We start from the raw sequence: 16958 nt of genomic DNA, 5'->3' as shown, positions 1-16958 counted from the left end.
GCACCCTGTCCCATGCTGTGGCCACACTCCCAAAGTCCCCAGCCCCAGGGGGAGGCTTGAGAGGCATCAGAAGTGGGGGGCGGCAGCCATTCCAGGGACCATGGCCCCAGCAGACGCCCCTCCCTCCCCCAGTGCCATCTCAGCGGCTGCATGATGGACCTGTTCGTGCAGATGGCCGTGATCATGGGACTGAAACAGACACTGAGCAGCTGCGTGGAGTACCTGAGCCCGTGAGCCCCGCCCCTCGCAGCCTCCCTCAGGGGGCTGAGGACCCCATGCCTCCTGCCCCGAGGACCCAGCCGCTCCCCACCCACGCCACTTGTCCCCACCAGGTGGATTCGAAACAAGTGGCGCTCCTACAAGTTCGGCCCCCTGTCCACGGACCCCGAGCTGAAGGAGTGGCAGCGGAATTACCTCCTGGACCCGGTCACCACCTTCAGCCTGTTCGATGAGTTCATGGAGATGAGTGCGTGGAGGCGGGGCGGGGGCGGGGCTCCGTAGGGCCCGCTGACCACTCCCACTCTGCGCCCCTACCCTCACCTCATGCCACCCCACCCCGCACCCCGCAGTCATGCAATAAGGCTTCCCAGCCATCTTCAGCCTGTGGGATGGGTTCATGGAGATCAATGTGTGGGCGCGAGATGGGGGCAGAGCTCCCAGGGGCCCAGCTGACCGCCCTGCCCCCCGCGCCCCCCCCCAGTGATGCAGTATGGCTTCACCACGCTCTTCGTGGCCGCCTTCCCGCTGGCCCCGCTGCTCGCGCTGTTCAGCAACCTCGTGGAGATCCGCCTGGACGCCATCAAGATGGTGAGGCTGCAGCGGCGCCTCATCCCTCGCAAGGCCAAGGACATTGGTGAGGAACAAGGGGCCCTGTGGACAGAGGGGCTCTGTGGTGGGTCAGGTCTTACCTGGGAGGTGACCCCTGTGTCAGGGCCAGGCCCCCTTGAATGATCACCTAGGCTGTTGGTGAGGCTTGGGGTGAGCTAGCAGGGCTCTCCCACCTGCCACCAGGAGGGGCCTGTAGGCCTTACAGGCTGGGGGCAGGGGAAGGGTGAGGCTCTGGGGTTCCAGTAGCCGGAGGCAGGAAGTGAGCAGACTAGTGATAGGGGGTGTTGGATGTGGGGTGAGCAGAGAGGTGTGTGAGGCCCCAGCTGGGGCTCAGGTGAAGGGGTCCCCACCACCTTCCATACCAGGGTATCAGGCTCAGGGGTGGCTGGGAGCTCACACAGAAGGTGGGGGTTGGAAGACCCTCTCTGTCCACGTTTGGAGAAAGAGCCAAGACTTGTGGGAGGGAGGCACAGAGGTGGTGGCAGGGGTGGACTTCCTGCCCTCATCCCACATCCCCAGAACTGTCCTAGGGTGGAAGGGCCTTAGTCTCCCAGCCTGGGGAAGGGCCCCTCAAGCCACTGCTCTGGCAGGGACGTGGCTGCAGGTGCTGGAGACCATCGGCGTGCTGGCGGTCATCTCCAATGGGCTGGTCATTGCTGTTACCTCCGAGTTCATCCCAAGAGTGGTTTACATGTACCACTATGGTCCATGCCAGTGGAAGGACTGCCCTCCCATGGAGTAAGAAGCCTGCTGGGGACCCCCTCATCCAGATGTCCCTGTCTTGGCAGGTTGCCTGGGGCTCGAGCAGGGCTGGTATCTGGGGCCCTGGGAGTGAGGATTGAGGCCGCAGACCCATTGCTTCCAGGGCCCCTGCCCTGCAAGCTGTTGCCTTTATGGGGTCCTCACCGAGCTCTGACCATGAGGATTCCGCCCCTGTGGACCAGAGCTCTGGGGGCCCCACCACCCACAGGGTCACCTCTGGGAATGAGACACTGTCCCCATGTGTGGGATGGCCATCTCTCCAGGGGGCTACTTTTCAGGAGAGGAATGGGGAGGTGGTCTGAGGTATGCCCCACCCTGATTCAGGCTCTGGGCTGGTACTCCTTACACCAAAGTTGTTCAGGGCCCCAGGGGGGTTGGCAAAGCCTGGCAGGGGCCCCTGTTGAGTGCCCAGCAGGTAGCCCACAACCTGCCTGTCCCCAGCTCCTCCCTGCCTGTCCCCCGCTCCTCTCTGCCCCCAGCTGCCTCACTGGCTACGTCAACCACAGTCTGTCAGTGTTCCAAATCAAGGACTTCGAGAGACCTCTGCAGGCAGAGAGCTGGGAAACTGTGACTGAGTGCAGGTGGGAGCCCCTGCCCTCTGCCCTGCCCTTTGAGCCTCTGACTTCTGCCCAGCTCCTCCCCACCCCACCCAAACCACACTCCCTGTCATGGAGTCAGTGCAGACTCAGAACAGCCCTGTGAGTTTCCAAGACAGGAATGTAGAAAGCTCTGTCTTTCTCCCAAGCAGCAACTGGTGGATTTGAACTGCTAACCTTGAGGTAGCAGCCCAGTGAAACCACTACACAATAACACATAAAACCCCAAACCAAACTCACTGCCCTGGAGTCAGTGCTGAGCTTCTGATCCTGGAGGCTCCTCCCACCCCAGGTACCGGGATTACCGCAATGGCCACAAGGAGCACTACAGCCTCTCCAAGAAGTTCTGGTTCCTTCTGGCCATCAGACTGGTCTTCCTCATCCTCTTCGAGGTGGGCCAGGACTCTGGGCTGGGGTCCTGGGGTGGGGTGGGGCAGCTCTCCCTGGAGCCCTCCACCCTGACCTGAAGCCCCTCTGGACTCCTGACCCACAGCACGTGGCCTTGTGCATCAAGCTCATTGCTGCCTGGTTCGTGCCCGACGTCCCTCAGAAGGTGAAAAACACAGTTCTCATAAACAAGTTCCAGAGGGTCCAGGAGAAGATGCACCAGGAGACATACCGGCAACAGTCGGGGGGGCCAGAATCCCCCTTGGCGTCCAGCTCCTACCCCAAGAGCACAGCTGTGTAGGCTTCTGGAGGGGCCTTTGCGGGCACTGAAAGCTGCGGCCCCCTGCTTATGCCTGTGGGGAGGGGACTGGGAAGACCTGTGGATGTGGGTGTGGATGGGGGTTGGCTCGGGAGGCCCAGGGACTACAGGAGTCCCTGAGTGTCTTATATCTGGGGGGTGGGTGCCCTGGGAGGACATAATGTGCCCTGGTGGCACTCTGGATTAAGCACCAGGCTGCTCCCTGCACAGTGGGTGGCTCAAGCCCACCCGCCGCTGCCGCCCTCAGGAATGAAGGAGGATGTCTTCTGTGGTGAGATTGGCACTTTTGGATACCCACCTCTCCCAGATCAGTGCCATCTGTGCTGAGTTACAGTGGGCCCAACCCCCCAACCCACATATGGCCATGGGGCCCGTATGGCTGCCTGCTTCACAGTGACCCCGCAGGGCCCAGCAGAGGTGCTCCACTGGGCTTCCCAGAGGGAAGATCCTATGGGAACAGACAGTCACATCTTTCTCCAGAGGAGCACCTAGTGGATTTGAACCGCTGACCTTGGGGTTAGCAGCTCGACAGAATGTGACCAATGTGCCTCTGAGCCGACATCAGTGGGATTATTTGCAGGGCTAGCACATGACCTGTGGGGTCTGTTCCATCTCTGTTAGAGCCAGGACCTGGGGTTGGAGGTACCCCATTAACTGGGGCCGGGGCTTCCCATGCAGCTGTAGTGTGGGAAAGCGGGCCAGACCTTCCCAGTAAAGAATTACATCTGGCCTCTGATTTCTGGGCCCTCCCCCACTCCCTCCGCACACTGGCTGGGGGTGGTGTCCTCCCACTCCACCTCTCCTAGGAGACCCCCTGGCTGCCCTGGGCCAGCAGAAGATCCCATAATAAAATAAAACCTGTGTGTCCTGGTTCAGGCCGTGGTGGTGTGCGGGACCAGGAAGAACAGGTTCGAGGGGTGGGTGTGCAGCCTCTGGCTTTGGGTGCACCTTGCTTTCCCATGGGCTCCCAGAGGAGATAGCTGGTAAAGGATCAGGAATGGGGAGGGTGGGGGCTCCCAGAAGGAAAGGACTGGCTGGGTGAGTGGGGCTGTCAAGGACTCCTGGGCCTGGTAGAGCTGGTTTGACCTCTGCCTCAGGCTCCATTAGCTCCTGGGGCCTGTGCCACAGGCTGCAAGGTCCCCAGCCTAGGGCACAAAACGGGTCCACCTGAGTCCGCCCTCTGCCCTGGTTGCAGGGCGGGGCTGCACCTGCCGCTACTGCTGCTGGGCCATTTGCCGCTGCGCACCTGCCCAGGTGAGCCGCCCCGCCCCCGCAGCGGCCGAGCCTCAAGCGTCGTCGGTGGCAGGTGAGTGGCCATGGCAGCTCAGACTGTGGGTTGGTGTTAGGTGGGGGGGTGGAGGTCGCCATCCCTGGCGACACAGGGCCCGGACCCGGAGTCAGGTGCTCCTCGCTGGGAGCACCTCTGCCGCCCCCAGCAGGAAGTGGCTGGGAGCCGCCGGCCACCTGCTTTTCCCTGTACCAGCCCCAGGGACTGGAAGCGGGGTCAGCGGCGAGGGGCCAGGCTGCTCTTTCCGCTCAGCTGGCCAGGCCCAGGGGCTGCCCGCGTCCTTGCTGTGCGGGCGCGCAGTGAGACACCGCTTTGCCCCAGGGCGAGACCCAAGGCCTGCGGTCTCTGAGAGTCAGAAATACACCCGGAAACGCGGGGATGAGGGCTGTGGGTGGAGCTCTCCGCTGTCCCTCCGCTCCCCACCCCCGCTGGTGCCCTGCCCCGCCCTTGCCGACACCCCCCGCCCCCCAGCCAACCCGCTGAGGGCTTACTGTGGACCAGGCCTCCCCACCCCCAGAAGGCGGGGCGTGAGTTGGAGGTGCCTCCAGAGGGGCAGCGGTCTTGGCACAGCAGTGGACCTGGTCAGAGAAGGTGGAGAGGCCCCAGGCTGAGGAGAAGCCTGGGACTTGGGGTTCCTGTGCCCAGGAGCGTGTGCCGGGAGCAGATGGCGGCTGGAGGAGGTGTAGAGAGGGAGTCCAGGACGATTAGGACCTCATGGTCACTTGGCGGGGGCAGGGGACCCATTCCAGAAGGGGCGCAGGTTCCAGTGCGGGGTGCCCCTGGGAAGCCTCCCTGTGGGACCAGTGATTCTGCGCACGCTCTGGGGGTGGGCACTCACTCTGGCCCCTGCAGGAGGAGGCTCAATGAGGCACACACCCCTAGCCAGAAGTGCCCATCCCCCAAGAGCTTTGCATTTGAGGCTGTGGAGCAAGGGCACTGAGCCACTGAGGAGGGGCTGCTGGAGGGGTGGAGCAGGGATGAGGTCAGGCCTGCACAGGTGGGGTTCAGTCTGAGGCAGAGAGGCACAGGGAATTTCTCTCTTATACACACACGGCCCACAGGGGTGACAGTAGCAGGGCAGGGCAACCTAGCCACCTGTGCCTGGGCTCAGACTCTGGGGTTCCAGGGTCAGTGGGGGTAACAGGAGGAGATGCCTGCAGCCTCTGCCCCTATGTGGGCTGTCTTGTCTGCCCTGGGGAGCCACTCCCAGGCTGGCGGATCCTGCCTGTAAATGGGTTGGAGGAGCCCCCAGAGTCCAACTCGAGGCCCTGTTAGGGATCAGGAGTTCCTTGCCCCCTCTGTTGGGAGGTCAGAGAAGCATTTGTTGGCAGTGACACCCCTCTGGCCACACCACCCTGGCCTCCTGGGCTCTCACACCACCTTGGGCCCTGGCCCTCAGCACCTCTGCACCGCCCCCAAGCAGTCCGCCTGCGAGGGGAGGTGCATGGCAGGGGCAGGAGGCGTCGCCTGACTCAGCCACAGGAAGGGCGGGCGGGCGGGGGGCCTGGGTGGGGTTGGGGTCAGGAAAGGATGTAACTGCAAAGCCAGGAAGCTACGGAGAACGTTTGAACTAAAACACAGACAGAAGCAGACGCTGCGTCAGGAGGCAACATGCTGAGGAAGGTGGGGGAGGCCAGCGGTGGGGGGTTGCTCCCCCCCACACCACACTCATGGCCAGCACACCCGTAGGAGAACACTGGAGCCAGGTAACTCCTTGTCCCCAGCAGCCTGAGAGAGCTGCGGCTGGTGGGCCTCTGGGCCTGGTGGCTGGTCACCAGCAGGGCCTGGCGCGGGGAGGTGGCACTGGGTGTGGCATGCCCACGAGGTTTGTAAGTGGAGGTGTGGCAGGGGTACACGCAAGAGGCACTCCAGCTGTGCTGTGGGAGAGGGGTGCACCTTGGGTGGGCCCCTGAGCTCTGGAGGCAGGTGAAGTGTGCATCATCGAGCATATGTGTAAGGCCATGCCAGTGAGCACATGTGTATGCATGTGTGTGCCTGTGTGTGCATGTATGGGCACCAGCTGCCTGTTGGGCTCAGATCCAAGCAGTTCAGCCTTACCTCCCTGGCAGGCATCTGAGGGAGGTGCCCTGAGCCCACTGGGTCCTTCTGGGGGCACTGTGGGGGGTGGGCTGGGTTGCTGGAGGCAGTGCCGGTCACTCTGTCTTCACAGTTCCTCCTAAGAGGGCTCTTCTGCCCAACAACCTTCCCAAGACTGCCCCTACTCTATTGGGTTTCTGAAGGGATTTCCCCCCCACCCCCATTACCGGCCCCTGTGGGACCTGGTCACCGATTCCTGTGGAAAGTCCCCAGCAGAACCAGGTCCTGTTCCAGCCCCACGAGTGCCCTCTGCAGGGGCTGGAGTAGGTGTTCAGCGGGGTGATCTGAGGGCCTGGCTGCTCCCAGCCTGTCACCACTATGCACAGGTGGATGTGGGCAGCAGCCCAGGTGGGGCGAGAACCATCACCTGTGGGTGGGGTGGAGGCTTGCCCTGGAGACTCAGGGTCTGGAAATGACATTCAGTCACAGTGTGGGCTGCAGAGCTGTGGGGCTGGGATAAGGGCCTGCCTCGGACACCTCAGGGCTGGGCCCCACCTGCAGGGCTTGCAAGTCTGTGACTGGACCTGACTGGGGGTGTGGAGTCTGGGTGGGTGGGCTAGGACACACAGTGTGGCAGTAGGCCTGCCACCTATGGCCCAGCCCCTCCCTACCAATTCTGGAGGCCAGAGAGCTGGAGCGGGACATAGCCCACACGCTGGGGCCTGGTTGGGAGGGCCTTGCGGGGACAGATGGGACTGCTGCTGGCCAGGCCCTGTGGCTGGAGCAGTTACTTGTTAACTCAACCTGTTTCTGTTTAACTTGTTCCCTGCACTGGCAGCAGCCTCTGACCCCTCTGGGAGTCCTGACCAAGTGGCCACAAGGATAGTGTTCCCTGGCCCCCCTGGCCCTTGGTGGACCTGTCCACTTGGGCTCGGGAGCTCGTGGAGCCTGGGGTGGCAGCGGGCCCAGCCTGCCCTGGAAGGCCAGCCAGAGTCATGGCAGGTAGGCGGGTCAGAGAGGGCTCCTCCACCTCCTGCCCCTTTCACCTGGCGCCGGGTTTGGTCTGACCCCGGAGAATGCCAGTCTGTGCCCCTCCCTCTTGGCCTTGTTCACGGACAAGGGCCGATCTGGCCTCTGGCCGAGCTGTTAGTATTGACCCAAAGGCCTTCAGACCCTCTGGGGGTGGGGACCAAGGCCTGCCAGGGGCGGGTGGTAGCTGTAGGCTGGGCGAGACCGCTCTGCTGAAATGATGGTGGCCTTCTCTGGTCTGCCTCCTGCTTGCCCTGCAGTCCGGTCTCAGGGGCACTGGAGCCCCAGTCTCCCAGATCTGTCCCCAGTGCCCATGCTCACTGAGGATGCCCCTGCAAGGGGTTGGCCTGAGGGGGGCTGGGCCTGGCTCCTGCCCCAGGGGCACACTGGAAGCATGGGAGTCAGGCTCAGCTTTTGTGTGGACAAGCAGCCAGATAGCCCTGGGGTGTGCGGAAGAGCTTGCTATGAGCCATCTGGGTCCTGCCCCAGAATTCAGCTCTGGTCATCACCCTCATGCTGCTGTCCCTCTGAGGACAAGGCCAGCTGTCAAAAGTGCAGGCAGATACACAGACAGGTGCTGCTGTGGGCCTCACTCTATGTGGGACGCATAGCTAGAGGTGCCGTGCCCACCAGCCATGCCCACCCTGCCCTCCTGGGACCCCAGACCTCAGAGCAGGCTATAGGAATGGGCATCCAGGCATGGTATCCTCTCTGCAGGTGTCTGTGACAGCAACCCTGACTTCCTCTCTCCGGCTGGAGATCAGGTCCTGAGGCCTGCCCTGAACAGTGTCCTCACGCTGAACTGCACGGCCCGGGTGGTGACTGGCCATCCCTGTACCCTGCCCTCAGTGCAGTGGCTGAAAGATGGGCTGCCCTTGGGCAACAGAAGCCACTACAGCCTCCAGGAGGGTTCGTGGTAAGAGAATGGCCACCTGGGGACACCCTCCTCTTGGTTGTGGCCCCTTCTGTACCCACCTAAACAGAGACCAGGGTTACTGACCACAGAGATAGGCCCTGGGTTCCAAGTGGCCCTCAGAGACACAGGCCTAGGTCATTGACCACTGGGCCAACCTTGAGATTGGCGGACTCCCCAGTACTCAGACCCGGAATTAGAGTGCTGTCCCAAGCCCTTCAAAGCCCTTCCCCTTCCTGGTTCTAACCACAGCTCATAGCTTAGGGCCCAACGACTGCCCAGAAGCCCCATATCTGCAGGCCTGTGTGGGACATACAGGTAGGGCTCAGGGTACGGTCTTACCAGGGTCGGGGCCAGCCTGTCAGCAGGGCTCGTGTCCAGTGTCCTGGGCATGAACCTGAGCAGTGACGAGGACTACGGGGTTTTCACCTGCTCCATCTACAATGTCAGCTCCCCCTCCATCACACTGAGGAGAACAGGTGAGGGGCTGGGCGTGAGGGCCATGGGGCCTGGAGGGTGCTGGGGCAGAGGCTCAGGCTGAGACTCCTCCCCAGGTTCACCCGGCCATGTAGCCGCGGTGCTGGCCTCCATCCTGGTCGTGCTAGTGCTGCTGCTGGCTGCGCTGCTCTACATTAAGTGCCGCCTGAACGTGCTGCTGTGGTATCAGGAAGCCTACGGCGAGGTGGAGATGAACGGTGGGCGCCTGGCAGGCCTGGGAGGCCTGTGTCCGTGGAGGGGACTGGCGGTGGGGCTGTGCTGAGGCTGGGAAGCTCGCGCTGACTGGCCACCGTCCGCAGACGGCAAGCTCTACGACGCCTTCGTGTCCTATAGCGACTGCCCGGAGGACCGCAAGTTCGTGAACTTCATCCTGAAGCCGCAGCTGGAGCGCTGCCGGGGCTACAAGCTCTTCCTGGAGGACCGAGACCTCCTTCCCAGAGCCGGTACTCCCCCCACCCCACCCCCCGCACCCCCTTCAAGGGGCACCCTTCAAGGTTAGGTCCTGCCTGAGCCCAGGGGCCACCTAGCCTGAGACTCTCCTGGTAGACCCGCCCATCACGGTTCAGCCAGCCCGGCTCTGCCCACTGCCCACTGCCGCGGGGTCCTCCCTCTTCTCACCTCCGCCCTCTCTCCTCTAGGCCATACCACTTCGTCTACCCCCACCCATCTCCTCTAGGACCCGCCCATTCTGGGCCCTGCCCCTCTTTATGCCCCACCTTCACTGGGCCCGGCCCCCACCTCGTTGAGCCGCCCCTCGTTGAGCCTTGCCCCTCAAAACCCTTCCCCTTAAGCCTCACCCCTAGCTCTAACCCCGCCTCTTCAAGCCAGGCTCTGAGCCCAGCCCCCCGGGACCCCACTGCTCGCCTCTCCCTGACCCACCCCCTCGTCCGCGCGCTCCCACCGGCCCCCACACTGCATCTCCTCCCACAGAGCCTTCCGCCGACCTGCTGGTGAACTTGAGTCGCTGCCGGCGCCTCATCGTGGTGCTGTCAGACGCCTTTCTGGGTCGGGCCTGGTGCAGCCACAGCTTCCGGTGGGTCCCACGTGGGGGCGGGGGGCTCCAGCCCCACCTGCCCTGACGCCCGTATCCCCATAGGGAGGGCCTGTGCCGGCTGCTGGAGCTAACGCGAAGACCCATCTTCATTACCTTCGAGGGCCAGAGGCGCGACCCAGCGCACCCAGCGCTTCGCCTGCTGCGCCAGCACCGCCACCTGGTGACCCTGCTGCTCTGGAAGCCCGGCTCCGTGGTGAGGGGCGAGGGGGATGTTGGGGGATTCGTGGGGAGAAGAGAGGGGGAATGTGGGGGTCTCCATGATGAGGGGCCTTGGGGGAAACGTGGAAGCTCCATGGGGCAGGGTGGGCGGTGTTCTGGGGGTCCTGGGAAAGGGTGGTAGAGCCTGGGACATGGGGGACTCCCTGTAGGGGCCTTTCCTGGTGAGGGGTCTGGGTGGCAAGGGGCCCTATGGGTGGGGCCTCCCCGGCCTGGAAGGTCCCTGCAGCAGCTTTGGGCCAGGGCACCATGGGCTTATGTTTCGCCATCAGAAGTGCTCTTGGGACCAAAGTTGGGGGGTGGGGGTGGGGGTATAGCATACAGGGTTTGCAGCCCCCCACCCTGTGGCCACACACATTAACTGGCCTTGTTTTGGGCTTACCAACATCCCTACCTTCCCCCAGACGCCTTCTTCTGATTTTTGGAAAGAGCTGCAGCTGGCGCTACCACGGAAGGTGCGGTACCGGGTGGCCGAGGGGGACCCGCAGACTCAGTTGCAGGAGGACAAGGACCCCATGCTCATCGTGCGAGGCAGTGTCCCAGAGGCTCGGACCCTGGAGCCCCAGCTAGACCCGGACCCTGAGGGAGACCTGGGTACGCCCCACCAGCCTCCATGACTTCGAGAGACACCTTTGGAGGCAGAAAGGCATCCAGCTGTGAACTCCTCCCATTCTTCCCTGCACCCCTTCACTGTCCCTTCCCCCAGGATTCTCAGGCCCATGGCCGGTGGGGACAAGGGGGTCTCTCCTCTGCTGGGCGGCTCAGACTCTGACCTCTCTGCCCCCTCCCAGGTGTCCGAGGGCCTATCTTTGGGGAGCCCATAGTTCAATCGCATCCGAGCAGTGTCCCGCTGGGAGAGGCCCGGGACAGCGAGGTGGACGTCTCGGACCTTGGGTTCCGGAACTACTGCGCACGCACGGACTTCTACTGCCTAGTGTCAGAGGACGACGTGTAACCCTGTCTCCTGGAGCCCAGGCCCACCCAGGTGGCCAGACTGCGGGGCCTGGGGGCTTGTGGTCTCTCTGCCCTGCCCTGGGCTCTAGCACTGCTCAGGGAAGGAGTGTGGCCCCAGGGCCCATTCACATGCCAGGAAAATAAAGTTCTTTCGGATCTGCCTGGACCTGAACTTCTCTCCTAGGGACTGAAAGGGGGTGGGGTTGGGGGTCCACAGTGTCCCGGGCCAAGCTATCTTCTCTCCCATAGCCCCAGCCTCTTTCTTCAGGGTTCTCCAGTGTCCCTGGTCTTGTACCCACGTCCATACATCTCGGGCCCCCTCCTCCGGGCCCCTCAGCTCCCCTTCTGGGCGCTCCCTGCTGCTGTAACGTCCCCAGGTTGTGGGTCCTGAGAGGCTGAAGAGTTTGGATTCTGCAAACATTTTCCACCACAAAGCTTGTGGAGAAAACACCAGTGGTAACCTCCTGCTCGATGCCCTCCTGCTGCTGGGGATGAGGGCGGCCAGCCCCCAGACCCCCTCACACACACAGTGAGAGAGGCCTAGCCAGCGGGGGTAGGGGAGAGCGGTGTGGGTGCATCTGAACGTGGTGCAGGGGGTAGGGGACAGCACTGGTGCCTGCTGGGCCACACCTGCTCTGCTGCCCTGCAGGTCACCTCTCAGCCCTGTCCGCACTGGACACTGTCTTCTTCCCGTCTTGGGTCAGATGTCCCCAGAGTCTGTGTGCGCATGCATGTTACCAGGCAGGCATGGGCATGCACCCTGATGCCTGAATTATCCACTCCCACTGAGGCAGGTGAAGAAGCATTTGGCCGAGGCTACTGCTCTCGGCCACTTTTATTGTCCAGTGCTGGCCATGAGGCACTGTCCAGCTTTGGCAAGCCCCCATTGCCAGTGTGACCTGGTCACCTCCCCAAGCCCCAGAGCAGTCCTGCTCCTCCCCCTGCCCTGCAGAAGCTACAACCCCAGCCAGAAGCCCCGCCCCCACCTTAGTGACCCAAGCCTCTCGCAGATGCACACAGGTCCGGAGAGGCCCATCCGTCAAAATCTTTGCCCTGTGGGCCTGCAATGCCGTTCAGTTCGCAGGACTCTGTCCCTTGGAGCCTCCGTGCTGCAGGCCTGCCTCTCCTCCATGAGGCCCTGCCTAGGACCCCAGGAAGTCCTCCTTGCGATAACCCTTCTGCAATGGAGAGAGGCCAGACAGGCTGTGACCTCCTGGCCTGGCATCCCCCAGTTGTGGGCCCTGCCCAGCAGGCCTAGCCCCCCACCTCGCCTATCCTGCCTGCACTATCCCTGCCCCTGCCCTGATGCCCTGCCTGGTGGCCCGCACTCCCAGACCCAGACCGGCCACCGGCTTTAGGACCTACCGCCCGGAAGTCGCGATGGAGCTTGCTGTACTGCCACAGGTTGGCCAGGAGGCTGGAGGCTGCCCGCGAGGACTTCTCACTGTCAGGGCTGGGGTGGGGGTGCGTCAGGAGGGCGCGGAAAGGCGGGGCTCCCAGAGGAGGGAGGGCATGGGCATGGTCAGCTGGGAGGGGACGTGATCAGCAGTGGGCGGGGCGTGGTCAACAGGGAGGGCAGTGGGGCTTGGTCAGGGGAGGGGCGGCTCACCCGTCGCGCTTCTTCTTGATAAAGATGAGCTTGCGGAGGCCGTCGAAGTAGAGCAGGTCTCGGGCGGCAATGGGGCTGGCCACCACTAGGTTGTTGAGCACCGCTATGATGTTGACCAGCACATCGGCCGGGGGACACTTCTCTCCCACGCTGCCGGGCAGCTTCTCAATCAGGTGACTCACCACCTTGGTGGCTACACACGGGTCCGGAGGTCAGCGTCCACCCCTCCGTGCCTGCCCCTCCCTCCTCTTGCCAGAAGCCGCCCTAACGGGGAGCCACAGGACCGTGGGCCCTGTAGGGGCTGCGGGCAGCCCTACTCACACATCTCGTCCTTGTTCCTGGCGTTGCGGGACAGGTTCCGGATGAGTCCGGTCAGAGAGCGCAGCTGGTGGTGGTCAGCCGTCCGGACGCGGTCCAGCAGGGGGTTCAGGATTCGTTCTTGCTCCAGGGCCAAGCGGCTCAGCACGCCAGCCCACTGAGGGGCGCGGGGCGGGGCAGTGAGAGCCGGCACTCCGCCCAGGCCCCCCCTCCCGCCCTGGCCCGGGCCCCGCGACGGCGCTCACCCTGCGATCTCCGGCAGTGATGTTCTGCAGCGCGCCCGCCGCCGCCTCGGTCGTGTGTCGGTTGAGCTCGCAGCGCTGCAGCAGCCGGTTGTACAGCCCCACGACCTGGGGGCTCCACAGCCACTCGAGGCCCTTCGGGTCCTTGGACACTTCCGCGAAGGTGAGCGCGTCGGCTGTGAGGGGCAGCTGCGCAGCAGGGAGGGAGAGCCAACCGAGTCAGGAGGGGTCTGGTGGGTGAGTTCAGGCGGGCCAGGGTCTCCCGCCAGGCCTACCTCGCGCAACCGCCGGCTCTGTGGCGTGAAGCAGCCCACCACCTCGCCAGCTGGCGCCCCCGCGGGGTCCCTGCGGCCCCGGCCCTCGAGCCGCTGCAGCGCTGATGGCGGCATCTCGTCGTACAGACGGTAGGACAGGTTCCTGAGCACACACACGGCGTTCTCCACGCTCTGCCGGGGCGGGGGAAGCGGTGTTAGAGCCGCCGGAGCGCCCCCCCCAACCCCTTCCAGGCCCCACTTCCCCCACAGGCTGCCCCTTACCTTGTCCTCACACTTGCCCACGTCCAGGGCGTGGTTGATGTAGGTGACCAGGGCGTCCACCAGTCCGTGGCACTCCCTCATCTTCTGGCGAGTGGCCTGGGAAGCTGAGCTGAGGTTCCTGTGGGCAGAGGCAGATGGAGGCTTCTGAACCAGACCTTCGGCCACCAAGTCCAGGCCGACTCACAGTGACCACAGGACAGACTGGAACTCCTCCTGTGGGTTTCTGAGACTGCAACTCTTTATGGGAACAGAAAGCTTCATTTTCGCCCACCCCACTCCCAAACAGAACCTGCCCCATAGGGACCCCAGGATCTAAGCATGTAGGGACCTATTGGCCTCTGGAACATTCTTGTCCACCCCTCCAACCAAACCTCACAGAGTGGGGGGTTTGTAAGCATCAGATCATGTCACACCCCGATTTTATGACCCCTGTGGTTCTGAGAGTCACCTACTCCTACCTGTGCACCCACCTGCCTGACCAGCATTGAGCCACCTGCCCCCCTTGCTGTGGCTGCTACTGTCATGGGGTTCTAGATTACACTTACCTCCTCCCACCCCCCAGCTACCTGTCTGTGCCCTGCTGTCTCACAACCGGCCTCCCATAGGCCCCCGGCCCCCTCCTGTCGTCCTGGGTCCCGCATATCCCTGGGTCCCCACAGACCCCCCCTATCCCTGGGCCCCCACAGCCCCCATAGCTCTGGGATCCCTGTATTCCCCACAGTCCCCCGTAGCCCCAGGGTCCCTGTATCCCTGTATCGGGGCCCCTGCACCCCTGCACCCTGCCATGGACCTGGGCTTCCCCTATCCCCCCACTCCCACAGCTCCCCATAACCCTGGGGTCCCCACATCCCTCTGCCCCTGCAGCCCCAGGTCCCTGCAACCCACCATGGTCCCGTCCTCCACAGCCCTCCATAGCCTCTGGCTCCCAATGTCCTCTTCCCTCCTCCCACCCCCACCCCCACCCGCTGTAGCCTCCTAGCCCGGGCCAGCGAGAGCCTGCACACCTGAGGAAGCCAGTGGCGTTGTAGAAGATTTCCGCCTCAGAGGCGTTCTGCTGTATGAGGGGTGGCCCCCCAGCCCCTGAGAGGGGACTCAGCACCAGGTCTGTGAGCTGCTCCAGCGTGTCCCGGGCCAGGCGGTCCTTCAGGTGGTCGCTGGATGACAGGTTCCACAGGATCCCTGGGCAGGCAGCACCGGGGCAGGGGGTCAGGATGGGGCGGGGAGAGGAAGGTCCCTAAGGTGGCTCCTGGTGGCCACCCCACCTGGAGGTCGTGGACAGGGGGGAGGGGCAGGGGTGGAGCTGACCCAGCAGGACAGTGATGGCCAGATTGGGGAGCAAGGGGAGGGATGGGACAGGATGGGGGTTGGGGTGGACAGCTGGAAGAAAGTAGACAGAAGACAAAGGAAGGGAAAGGAGGGACCAGAGCAGACAGGTGGAAACAGTAAAGGTCAGTGTGGGGACACGACAGTGTAGGGACAGGTGTGGACAGTATGGGGGACAGATGGAGACAGTCAGGGACAGTGTGGGGACAAGCAAGGTCAGTGTGGAGGACAGGCAAGGATAGACAGGGACGGGTGGGGGGCAGTGGGGGACAAGTGGGTGGCAGGCAGGGTCAGAGTGGGGGACAGGCAGGGCTGGTGTGGGGAATAGGGGAGGGCATGTGGGGGGCAGGTGAGGATAGACAGGGTCAGCGAGGGGATCAGCCAGGTCAGCTGTGAGGCAGGCGGGTGCAGGTTAGCGTGGGACAGGCGGGTCAGCAGGGGGACAGGCGGGTCAGCGGGGCAGTGCGTGAGGGGCACCTGTGACGTTCTTGCGCAGCTCGTCGTCGTGCTGGCGCAGCGCCCGCAGCAGCTCGAAGATGCCGTTCTCCTCCACCAGGGCCAGCTTGTTGTCGGCATTGTCGTAGATGAGGTTGCGCATGGCACCCGTGGCATGGCGCTGCACCTCCTGGTTGGCGTGGTTGAAGAGCTTCACCAGCCGGGGCACGGCCTGGAGGCTGCGGGCCTGTGGGCACAGACGTGTCCAGGTGCAGGCAGATGTGTGCAGACCCGTGGGGTGGGGCAGTGTGGGCAGGGATACCCAGGTACACACAGACGTGTACAAAGCTATGGAGACGTGCAGCTGTGTGCAGACCGGTCAAGGTGTGGGCAGCCGGAGGGCAGTGGGGTGATGAGGGACCAGAGGGCAGGGTTCACCTGCTTCTTGGCGGCGGTGTCGCTGTAGCACCGGTGCTGGATGTAGGCTGCCCCCAGCACCTGCAGGTTGGGGTCTGAGGCCATGAGGTACTTGACAGCCGAGGGCAGGTCCATATCGTCGAAGCTGCAGGCAGGGTTAGGAGTCAGCCCTGCTGGGGCCCTGTGGGGGCCCCGGCCCCCTCCTCTGCCCGCCCCTTGCAGGCTCCTTACCCACTGCTGAGCCTCTGCAGGGTGCGGTGGCCCCCGTAGCTGTCCGGCCCAGGGATGTCTGGCAGGTGCCCGGAATCAGCCAGGCTGAGACTGAGGCTGCGCACAGATGGCGCTCGGGCCACGGGCTCTAGCCCAGCCACTGGCACCGTCCCAACCGTGCCCCGGCTGCGGTGGCTGCTTTGAAACCGCTGCAGGGTCCGCATGGCGGGGGCTCGGATGGTCCGGCTGGGGGGGCCCTCGGCAGCCTCTGGCCAGTCTAGTGGCCCTGCCCGGCTGGAGTTGGAGCTGGCCTGGCGTTCGTAGGCAAAGGCACGGTAGGCGGAGGCAGCCGGGGGCTCCAGCTGCTCGGACACCACGCTGTAGCGGTCATCCAGGCCAGTGGGCCCCAGCCGGAGGGAGCGCAGGGACAGCGTGTCATAGTCAGCCCGGCCGCTCCGCATGTTGCGCTCATGGAAGGACACCGGCCGGGCAGGCCCAGGCACCGCGGGTGGCACTGGCCCATACCCTGCTGCCACATACGTGTTGCCCCCGTTGTGGGCGGAGCTCAGCCTTCGGCTGGAGCTCAGGTCCACAGCAGAGCGCGAGGACCAGGAGGCAGGGCTGTAGGTGGGCTTGGCAATCGGCCTGAAGGTCTGGGGGGGGGGGGGGGTGAGATGACGGTCACCAGGGGCCCACTTTGACCCCAGGGCCTCCCAGACGACCCTCAGGCACCCTCCCTCACTCACCGAGGTCTTGTCTGTGCTCAGGCCCTGGGAGCGGGAGCTGAAGCCGGTCTGCAGGGTGTGGTACTGACCTCTGGGCAGGCCTGGGCACAGGGACGGCAGTGGGCTGGCTGCTCCTGCCTCCTTGCCCATACCAGTCTTCCCACAGCCCTCTCCCAGAGTCCTGCTCCTTCCTGCAGGGGGGACCTCCTCTGTCCTAGCCTCCAGGGATGTCCCAGAGGCTCCTGCCCCAGCCCACAGATGC

The 16958-nt window shown here is 64.0% G+C and overlaps 3 protein-coding genes across 4 annotated transcripts in view; 2 read left to right on the top strand and 1 right to left on the bottom strand.

The window, feature by feature from the left end:
- The window catches only part of ANO9 (anoctamin 9), a 13327-nt gene extending 10372 nt beyond the window's left edge, over positions 1-2955 (top strand). Inside the window, exons 14-20 of the mRNA XM_045290417.1 lie at positions 133-230; positions 333-466; positions 701-853; positions 1419-1566; positions 2070-2171; positions 2479-2578; positions 2680-2955. Of these exons, the coding sequence (XP_045146352.1) occupies positions 133-230; positions 333-466; positions 701-853; positions 1419-1566; positions 2070-2171; positions 2479-2578; positions 2680-2874 (930 nt within the window). The 3' untranslated portion in view covers positions 2875-2955. The remainder of the gene's footprint in view (positions 1-132; positions 231-332; positions 467-700; positions 854-1418; positions 1567-2069; positions 2172-2478; positions 2579-2679) is intronic.
- A 2759-nt stretch (positions 2956-5714) lies between these two features.
- Positions 5715-11042, top strand: SIGIRR (single Ig and TIR domain containing). 2 transcript variants are annotated; one of them, XM_045290441.1, is made up of 10 exons: positions 5715-5886; positions 7059-7219; positions 7964-8162; positions 8505-8638; positions 8714-8854; positions 8957-9100; positions 9588-9690; positions 9754-9904; positions 10332-10521; positions 10719-11042. In XM_045290441.1, the coding sequence occupies exons 2-10, from the start codon at positions 7213-7215 to the stop codon at positions 10880-10882; spliced, it is 1233 nt and encodes a 410-aa protein (XP_045146376.1). In that variant the 5' UTR covers positions 5715-5886; positions 7059-7212; the 3' UTR covers positions 10883-11042. The 2 variants fall into 2 exon arrangements, with proteins under 2 accessions (XP_045146376.1, XP_045146375.1); XM_045290440.1 differs by having other exon boundaries at positions 7056-7219.
- Positions 11043-11875: 833 nt separating this feature from the next.
- Positions 11876-16958, bottom strand: part of PKP3 (plakophilin 3) — an 8375-nt gene continuing 3292 nt past the window's right edge. The window contains exons 2-13 of the mRNA XM_004717185.2: positions 16718-16797; positions 15993-16624; positions 15783-15906; positions 15387-15591; positions 14591-14765; positions 13587-13704; positions 13326-13496; positions 13054-13239; positions 12812-12965; positions 12491-12683; positions 12247-12334; positions 11876-12059 (exon numbers count right to left, since the gene is read on the bottom strand). Of these exons, the coding sequence (XP_004717242.1) occupies positions 12024-12059; positions 12247-12334; positions 12491-12683; positions 12812-12965; positions 13054-13239; positions 13326-13496; positions 13587-13704; positions 14591-14765; positions 15387-15591; positions 15783-15906; positions 15993-16624; positions 16718-16797 (2162 nt within the window). The 3' untranslated portion in view covers positions 11876-12023. The remainder of the gene's footprint in view (positions 12060-12246; positions 12335-12490; positions 12684-12811; positions 12966-13053; positions 13240-13325; positions 13497-13586; positions 13705-14590; positions 14766-15386; positions 15592-15782; positions 15907-15992; positions 16625-16717; positions 16798-16958) is intronic.

Source organism: Echinops telfairi, unplaced genomic scaffold (assembly GCF_000313985.2).
Source record: "Echinops telfairi isolate 266 unplaced genomic scaffold, ASM31398v2 ScPeMD7_37;HRSCAF=141, whole genome shotgun sequence".
Classification (NCBI taxonomy): Eukaryota; Metazoa; Chordata; class Mammalia; order Afrosoricida; family Tenrecidae; genus Echinops; species Echinops telfairi.
The sequence above is the reverse complement of the archived record's forward strand: the minus strand, read 5'-3'. Positions and strand labels throughout refer to the sequence as shown.